We start from the raw sequence: 8834 nt of genomic DNA on the forward strand, positions 1-8834 counted from the left end.
AAAATATTAAGTATACGCTTAAGTGGTCAAAAAATGAACAACGTGTGGGTAAGAGCCTACTATTATTGACTCTCTTTGAGAGAATGAGAAAATTGGTTGCTTTTGGTTGAGCCCAAAAACCTGACCCACCATACACAACCATTGTTGTAGCAGTAGTGGTGGTAGCCATGGTTGCCTCTCAGCCAGCCAGCCAGCCATGATCCCTAAAGTTGTTGGTGTTACAGGTGCTTGGACGGCCAAACGAACGAGTAAACTGTTAATGCAGGGCCATGTCTGTCATTTCAATTGGCCAACAACAGCAGCATTACATTGTAGTTTTGTACACATCCACCATTGACAGTGAATTTCTTTGTGAGAGCCAGAAATCGATTGATTTCAGCGTTTTTTGTTGTTTTCGGTCAGTGGTTTGTTTTATTTTTGTGTCTGTTTAATGTTTAGTATAAAAAACGTGGACAATAGAAATTTAATTATTATTTGCAATTGTCATTTCACACTGACCACAGCTCAGGTGTTTCATTCATTGAGAAGTAGTAGAGTAGCTCACGGATAGCCGGGACAACCAAATATAGAAAATGATTTCCTCGAAGCATATGATCCTTGTGGCTTTATTGGGCCTTTCGGCCATTGGCTGTCATGCCGTCAACATGCAAAGCATGATCGATGATGAGAATGCCAAATGTGAAAGTGGTAGTGACAGCATGGCCTGTGTAAAGGTCAGAGCTATGCGTTTTGTGGACACTGTTGTGAACAAAGATGCCTTCAAGGTAAGTTGGGAAAGACAAATAAAAGAAAAATCTTTTAAAAATAATAATCATCATTTTGTTTTTTAGATCAATGATCTTGAAGTCACTGCTAATGGTTATCAAGCTCCCGCCGTTGAGGGCCGTTCCTCTAGCAACAGTTTTGTTGATGCTGTCGAAAACTATTTGAAGGGTCATGATGTTACCATGGACTTGCCTATGGCCGATGCCAAAGTCACTGTCTCCTCACGCAATTTGGCCGATGACGAATTAAGTCTGAAGGTCAAATTCTCTGGTGACGGTGTCGTCGAAGGCAAGGGTAAGAAAGGAAGCATTTTCAAGAAGGGTGTGTTGCATGTTATTTTGTGTTTATGCATGACAAGTTCACTAATCCATTAACTCTTTGCCATTGTTTCGTTTCTTCTCATTCTTTCAATCCCTACAGGCAAGAAACACCGTTTGCGTAAAATGGCCATGCCCATTATGGTCTTGATCTTGTTGAAGGCCATCACCATCATCCCCATGGCTATTGGTATCTTGAAAATTAAGGCTTTGAATGCCTTGGGTTTGGGTTTCTTCTCATTCCTTGTCTCGGTTGGTTTGGCCATTTTCCAAGTGTGCAAAAAGGTAAGTTCGAATAAATATTTTACTTAAGGGAATTTTCTTTTTCTTGTTCTAGGCTTTTGTGAGTTGTTAAAATGAGTGAGAGTGGAAATGTCGAAGAGAGAGAGCCAAAATTCAAAGGATGTCATAAAGAGTGAGAGTGAAGAAAAGAAAAGTGTTATGATTAAGTAAAAAGTGTATACGCCGAGGGGAATTTTTTAGATTTTTCTTACAAAAATTCCTCTTTTGAAATTTTCCCAAAAAACGTAGAAAACCAAAGACATAAATAGGTAATTATATAATTACTTATGACGTCATCCCACACGTGCCTCATTCATTCAACCAACCAACCAATCAACAAACCAAGAACTCTTGACACTTTTAAACAGTCAAACCCTTTTGAATTTCGGCTCTCATTTCCCTGTTGTTAATTTATTGTTCGTTACTATAACAAAGCCATAATCCCAAAATCACTCAACAACAACAACCACAAAACAAACATGGTCATTACTAACGTAACGTATCCATTTCAAAAGGGGTTTCATATCGAAATTCAATTACATCACCAAGTGACTGTAAAATTTTGAAAGAAAAAATTATTTTCAAATATTGAAAGTCAGTAGATGCCTTTAAATCGGGAGACAATGGTCTTTAAAATGTTGCCGCGTAACATCAAACACATAACTTTTTCCCAAACATTACAAAGTGTTGCTTCGACATTTTTTCAGCTTCGAAAAAATATATATATATATATATATATATATATATATATATAGTAAAATGTGGCTCTACATTTTAATTTCAACTAATAACAAGACTGTATGAACATGTGCCAATAATTCACAAAAAATCGTTCCCAACATTACAAAGTGTTACTTCAACATATTTTAACGGGCAACTAATATTGAAATATGAAATATTAAAAAAATTACCTTCAATCTAAAAAATGTTGCTTCAAAATTACAGAAACTGTTGTCTAAAATTAATTCAAAGTTTTGTCAATAAGTCTGTCCTTGTACTAGATAATTTTCACTAAATGTTGCTGAAACATCTGAAACAACTTTAGACAAATTTGTAGTAATTATTACAAATTATCGAGTACACGGATAGGCAGAATATTGTCAGTATATTTCAGTACTGCGAAATATTGACTCACAACTTGTTGTATCAGCAATAAAAACTTACATCAGATATCACGGCATAAAAAAATGTTCTCCAACATTGCTAAATGTTGCCACAGCATTTATAAATTAAAACACAGTATCTCAACATCATAGAGAAGAACTAAATCAAAATTATAAAATTGAGAAATTTTTTCTAAGCATGAAAAATTGCATCAGATATCCCAAAAAATGTTCTGCAACATCGACAAATGTTGCCATAGCTTTGCGAGGCGTGGCTTCAAGATTGATACATTGTATCTCAAAATAGAAATATGTTTTCCATTATAAAGAAGAGATTCTTTAAAAATTATAAAATTGAGAAGATTTCCTCAGCATGAAGATATGTCATGGCAATATTGTATGTCTTTAACCATCACAAAATATTCTCCAACAGTGACAAATGTTACTTTAGTGTCGATCAATTGTGTCACAATGTCAACTCAACATGTTGATATGTTATTTCAACATTGAAACATGTCTCCAGCCATCACTAAATATTCTGCTACATTGACAAGTGTTGCCTCAGTATAAACCAGTATTGCTTCCACATTGGTACATTGTATCTCAACACAAATAAATGTTCAATATCAAAAAACAAAAACTGTTCAGATGTCGTAAAATCATCCATCACATGCATTGAGATATATCTCAACATTGAAACATGTTTCCCTAAATATTCTGGTACATGGACAAGTGTTGCCTCTGTATGTTCAGTATCAAAAAAACTGTTCAGATGTCGTAAAATCATCCATCACATGCATTGAGATATATCGCCAGTCACCAAAAACATCTTCCTCAACATTGAACAATGTTGCCTCTGCATAAATATATTTTCATGCAGCAATAATAAATCGTATTTCAACATAAAAAGATCATCATTAGCACCAAGAAAAGCCACGTTAACATCATCAAGTTAAATTTCTTTCTAAACTTATAAATATGCTATTTCAGCATTGTGAGATAAACATCAAGAAATGTTCTTCAACATTGGCAAATGTTGCCTTAGCATTGAGAACATTTCCTTCATTGATTAACATTGAGAGATGTTACGCGTCTTCCAAGAACGTTCTTCAACATCGACAAATATTGTCTCAACATTGAGAAGAATTCCTTCTAAATTGATAAAATACCTATCAACAAAATCTTCTGCAACACTAAGAGGAGCTGTTCCAATATCAAAAAGTTGATTGACTTGTTCTCTGTATATTTAGAAGATATCTCAACATTGGAGGAGTCGCAAGCATCCCACAAACATGTTCTTCAATATTGACGAATTTTGTCTCAGCATTGATAATGTTGAAGGAACAGCTGATAAAGAACAAATATTGAACATTGTTGACCCAAAAATGTATTTGCTAATCAGTGATTCAAAGCTGAATCGAATTTTTCTGGTATCTTATAGTCCTTATTTGACATAGAACATTGGTCCGACATACATTATTCCAGCACCCAAACTCAAAATAATTGTCCAAACACCCTGATTCTTTTGAGTTGTTCTCAAATGTTCTCATTTCATTGATTTCATTGAGATTTACATTGACGTTTTCACTCCAACTCATAACAGTATTTGATGACTTTTTGCTGGCGAATCCTTATCGACTTTCGCTGCATTACTTGAAAACATGGCGCAAGTCAATATAGATCCAGTCTACAAAAGCTACACAACACTCAACTTTTAAGCATATTTTATGCACTTCCATGAATGTTAGATTTGCTTTTGATTAATAATAAACCTTTTTGGTGCTTTAATAGAAAATTTTATTACTTCTGTCTAATATATTCTTGCTTTAGTTGCATGGGACCTCTAAGTTTTCGTTCCATTATGCGGATTGCAGGAATTGAGGGACTTCTTTGCCCTTCTGAGAAAACGTGGTCTTAGCAGTTAGGCTTCATCTTTCGAGCCTAGCCTATATATGTATGTCTCGACGCAGGAGGTTGTCTCACCATCGGAATGTTAACTAAACGTTTCACAATGTTATTTCAACATCGGGAAATGTTGACTAAACATTTCACATTGTTTTCTGAACATTGGAAAATGTTGCCCAAATAGTTCACAATGTTGTCTCAACATTGAAAAATGTTGCCCAAATATTTCACAATGTTGTCTCAACTTTGGAAAATGTTGACTAAATATTTCACAATATTGTCTCAACATCGGAAAATATTTCCTAAACATTTCACAATGTTGTTGCAACATCGGAAAATGTTGCATAAACATTTCACCGTGTTGTCTCAACATCGGAAAATATTTGCTAAACAGTTCACAATGTTGTCGCAACATCGGAAAATGTTGCCTTAACATTTGACAATGTTAGGCCTGTTCGATAACTTCGCAAGTAAAAGTATCTGCAAGTTCTTGCAAGTACTTCTCATTTCTCTTTTACTGAACAAGTTTGTTATCGAACAGAATTTTGTAAAATTTGTATAAACTTTTCAGTTATCGTACAGATATGTTGTCTCAACGTCGAAATCTAAACTAAACATTCCACAATGTTATCTCAACATCGTAAAATGTTGACAAACCTTTTCACAGGGTTGTCTCAACATAGGAAAATATTGAGTAAATATATCACAATGTAATCTCAACATCGGAATATGTTGACTAAACATTTCACAATGTTGTCGCAAATCGAAAAATATCGACTTAACTGTGAGTTAAGTAAATTCATTACTCAAATTTATGGAATTTTCGCCAAAAAAAACGTATTGTCCTGTCGTAAATAGATTGCAAAAATTGTGAAATATTTTCTAGTTCAGAATAATAACCATAATCCTAATTTATCTATATCACAATCAATTTTGGAGCTATTGGAGTATTTCGAGTGCACATTAAAGCCAAATTAACATCGCCAACGGATCGTGACCTTACCTATATGCATAAACAGTTCAAGTCCGCTCAAAACATGATTGTTTTCTCAACATTAAAATATTGATTTAAAATCAAATCTTAATTCAAGTTCAAATGTTATCTCATTTTGAACCGTGATAGGACGTTATTAAATTTTGAAAAATCGTCGTTTCGTTAAGAGGGTTTCAGAAAATTTAAGTTCTTAAGAAGAGCAGATTTCAGTTCATAAAAAGGGCAATAGACATAATTCTGCTGTGTAGGGATTACTCTACAAATTATGGAAACACATACAAATTTAAAGCAGACTCCATAATCCGTGACCACAAATTTCAAGGCTTCATAACCAATAATAGCCTTAGTTATAAGGTTTCACTTCCAAAGGCCTTAATTGTTAAGTCAAAATCTGAAAATGTTTCCCAACATTCCACCATGTTTTGTCAACATTTTGAAATTGTATGCCATGTAAACTATTCACTAAATCGCTAGAAATCGTCTTCATTAGAAATTGTATATCATGTAAACCATTCACTGAATCGCTAGAAATCGTCTTCATTAGAGCGAAATTTCAACAACTTGGTTTCATCTTCGGAAATCGGATCAAAACTGTACAATTTATACTTCAACGTGTTGATGCAACATTTCAAATAACACTATTAACTTAATCTCTACAAATCGTCGCTATTAGAAGAAGACCTCACATTTCAGAGACTTGATTTTATTTCCGGAAATCTGATCAAAACTATTTTTATCTCAACATTCAAACATGTTGATGCTAAATTTTACAATGTTGAACCGCAAAATTTCACATTTCATAAAGATTTGGAGCAAGCTCCATAATCCATAACCACAAATTTCGAGGCTTCATTCTAATATAGCGAAGCCTTAGCTTCTTCAACTCCACCACCTCAACATTGTGAAATTGTAAATCATGTAAACTATTCACTCAATTTCTAGAAATCGTCGTCATTAGAACAACATTTCAACTACTTGGTTTCATTATCATTATTTGATCAAAACTATGCAATTTTTACCGCAACGTCCAAACATGTTGATGCAACATTTCACAATGTTGATGCAACATTTCACAATGTTGATGCAACATTTCACAATGTTGAACTGCAAAATTTCACATTTCAAAACGATTTGGATTTGGCTCCATAATCCATTACCACAAATTTCGAAGGCTTCATAACAAATATGGCGAAGCCTTAGCTATTAAACTGCACCTTCAAAAGTCTTAATTGTTATCTCAATATCTGAAAATGTTTCCCAGCATTCCACCATGTTTTGTCAACATTTTGAAATTGTAAGCCATGTAAACTACAACTTGGCTTCATAACCCATCACCACTAATTTCGAGGCTACATAACCAATATAGCGAAGTCTTAGCTTCTTCACCTCCACCACCACCATGTTTTGTCAACTTTTTGAAATCTTAAACCATGTAAACTATTCACTCAATTATTAGTAATCGTTGCAATTAGACCAGACATTTCAACAAGTTGGTTTCATTTCGGGAAGTTTGATCAAAACTATAAAAATTTTACCTCAACGTCCAAACATATTGATGCAACATTTCACAATGTTGAAGGGCAAGATTTCACAAAGATTTTGAGCAGGCTCCACAACCCATCACCAACACCACTAATTTCGAAGCATCGTAATCAATATAGTGAATTCTTGGCTATTCAAAAGTCTTAATTGTTATCTCAATATCAGAAAATGTTTCCCAACATTCCACCATGTTTGTCAAAATTTTGAAATTGTAAACTATTCACTTAAACTCTACAAATCGTCGTCAACAACTTTTCTTCATTTACGGAAATCTGCTCAAAACTATACAATTTTTACCTCAACAATCAAGCATTTTGATGCAGCATTTCATAATGATGAAACGCAACATCTCTCAATGTTGCATCAACATTACACCTGCAACATTTGCAAATTTTTTTTTTTTGTTTTTTTATCCGAATTTGCGAGAATAAATTAATAAAACGTCAAACATTAAATAAATAAATCATTATCTCCATCGAAACGTCTACAATGTGAGCTAAAATGAAAAAAATACCTAACAAAACCAATTCCAACAGAGTTAATATAAAATTTTGCTTCATTAATTATGATGTGAATGGAAATGTTTTCGATATGAATCTCTCTTGATTGAATTAATGAAATAATCGTTAATGTCTTGAAAATTAATTACATTTTATTAATTTTTTATTCTTCACATTTTCTTGCGTTTTTTACAGATCGCCTCTGAACATCATTCAGCCCACATTACTGCTCACGGTCCTTGGGATGGTCGTTCAGTCAGTTCTATTTCTAGTGTAGAGCAATATGAAACAAACCCCGCTGCCCAAACTTTGGCCTATAATGCTTACAACTAAGCTTTATGGAGCAACAACAAACAGACAACCAAATAAACCGCCTCAAACCTTACCCATACCCTGCCCTCCTAACGGAAACTGAAAACAAAACAACGAAAAAGAAAGGCAAGAAAAACAAAGGAAAGCGTTCAGTAGAAAAAAAAACACACAAACTGAAGTGCTGAAATGTGTAACAACAATGAACAAAAGAACTCTTGAAGAAGGTCCTTCTTCTTTATTGAAGTGGGCACAAATTGTTAATAATGATTGATTTTTTCTCTTCTGTGCAAAGCCTTTCGTCCATGCATCCATCCATTTGCTGGCTGGTTATGTCAATTTTCCTGTTTCCGGCTTACAGCAAACATTCATTCATTCACCGTACAATGTGTCGTGTCAGTTCGCATTTACAGCATCATTAATTCCAAAGAATTTTTCATTTATAGATTAGTTTTATTATAAATGAAATGGACGTTTTTTGTGTAATTCTTGTTGATGCCCAACATCAACAGTTTGGGTTCTTTCTTTAACTTTTAGTTGATTGCTACCTTATTTATTTATATATAAAATATTTATTTATTTTTCGCTTTAATTAATTTATTTATTATTTGTAATCTTAAAAGAAAAGAAAAAAAGAAAACATAAAGAATAAAAAATGTAAGAAAATAAAAAAACTGTATATTGTTTTTGCTTTTTTATAAGAATTTCAAAGTGTTTTTTGTTGTGGAAGCTTTTTAAAGCAAGGGATCTTTAAGCCATTTGGGTTTGGTAATGGTATAAGGGTAATTAACACGAAAATTGCTAAATACTTTACACGGCATATTTGGTAACAAAATATTTTGTTATAATTAACGCCAGATTTCAAAGGAATCTAAAGCAATCCCTTATTATTTTGAGTCAACAGACATGCCTCATAAAGGAGGATAAATTAAATATAGGGTATGAGAGTTGATTACACAAGCGGTAATTCTAAGGCAAATTTTAATCATTGATAATGGAAGGGGTGCACAGCTTAAGTAATAGGCCTACGCGTGTTATTTTGTTAACACCAGGCTAGACAAAAATGTTTATGTAAAAATATGGTAGAATAAAAATAGCAAGATTATTTACTTGTGAG

General features: G+C 33.5%; 1 protein-coding gene across 3 annotated transcripts; it reads left to right on the forward strand.

Annotated features, from left to right (window-relative positions):
* Positions 1 to 274: 274 nt before the first annotated feature.
* Positions 275 to 8258, forward strand: Osi19 (DUF1676 domain-containing protein Osi19). 3 transcript variants are annotated; one of them, XM_073964181.1, is made up of 5 exons: positions 275 to 397; positions 504 to 764; positions 831 to 1086; positions 1186 to 1367; positions 7604 to 8258. In XM_073964181.1, exons 2-5 carry the CDS (start codon positions 573 to 575, stop codon positions 7739 to 7741), a joined length of 768 nt encoding a protein of 255 aa, XP_073820282.1. In that variant the 5' UTR covers positions 275 to 397; positions 504 to 572; the 3' UTR covers positions 7742 to 8258. The 3 variants fall into 3 exon arrangements, with proteins under 3 accessions (XP_073820282.1, XP_073820281.1, XP_073820283.1); XM_073964180.1 differs by lacking the exon at positions 275 to 397 and having other exon boundaries at positions 492 to 764; XM_073964182.1 differs by lacking the exon at positions 275 to 397 and having other exon boundaries at positions 492 to 764; positions 831 to 1059.
* The last annotated feature ends 576 nt before the right edge of the window (positions 8259 to 8834 follow it).

The sequence above is a fragment of the Musca autumnalis genome, unplaced genomic scaffold (genome assembly GCF_047663935.1).
Source record: "Musca autumnalis isolate F117 unplaced genomic scaffold, ASM4766393v1 scaffold_1, whole genome shotgun sequence".
Taxonomy (NCBI): Eukaryota; Metazoa; Arthropoda; class Insecta; order Diptera; family Muscidae; genus Musca; species Musca autumnalis.

What these genes read in the sequence shown, in the direction of transcription:
- Osi19 (XM_073964181.1), top strand. Translation starts at nt 573, where the DNA reads ATGATTTCCTCGAAGCATATGATCCTTGTGGCTTTATTGGGCCTTTCG. An exon ending in TGAACAAAGATGCCTTCAAG is followed by an intron (nt 765 to 830) that starts GTAAGTTGGGAA and finishes TTTGTTTTTTAG; the next exon opens with ATCAATGATCTTGAAGTCAC. An exon ending in TTTTCCAAGTGTGCAAAAAG is followed by an intron (nt 1,368 to 7,603) that starts GTAAGTTCGAAT and finishes CGTTTTTTACAG; the next exon opens with ATCGCCTCTGAACATCATTC.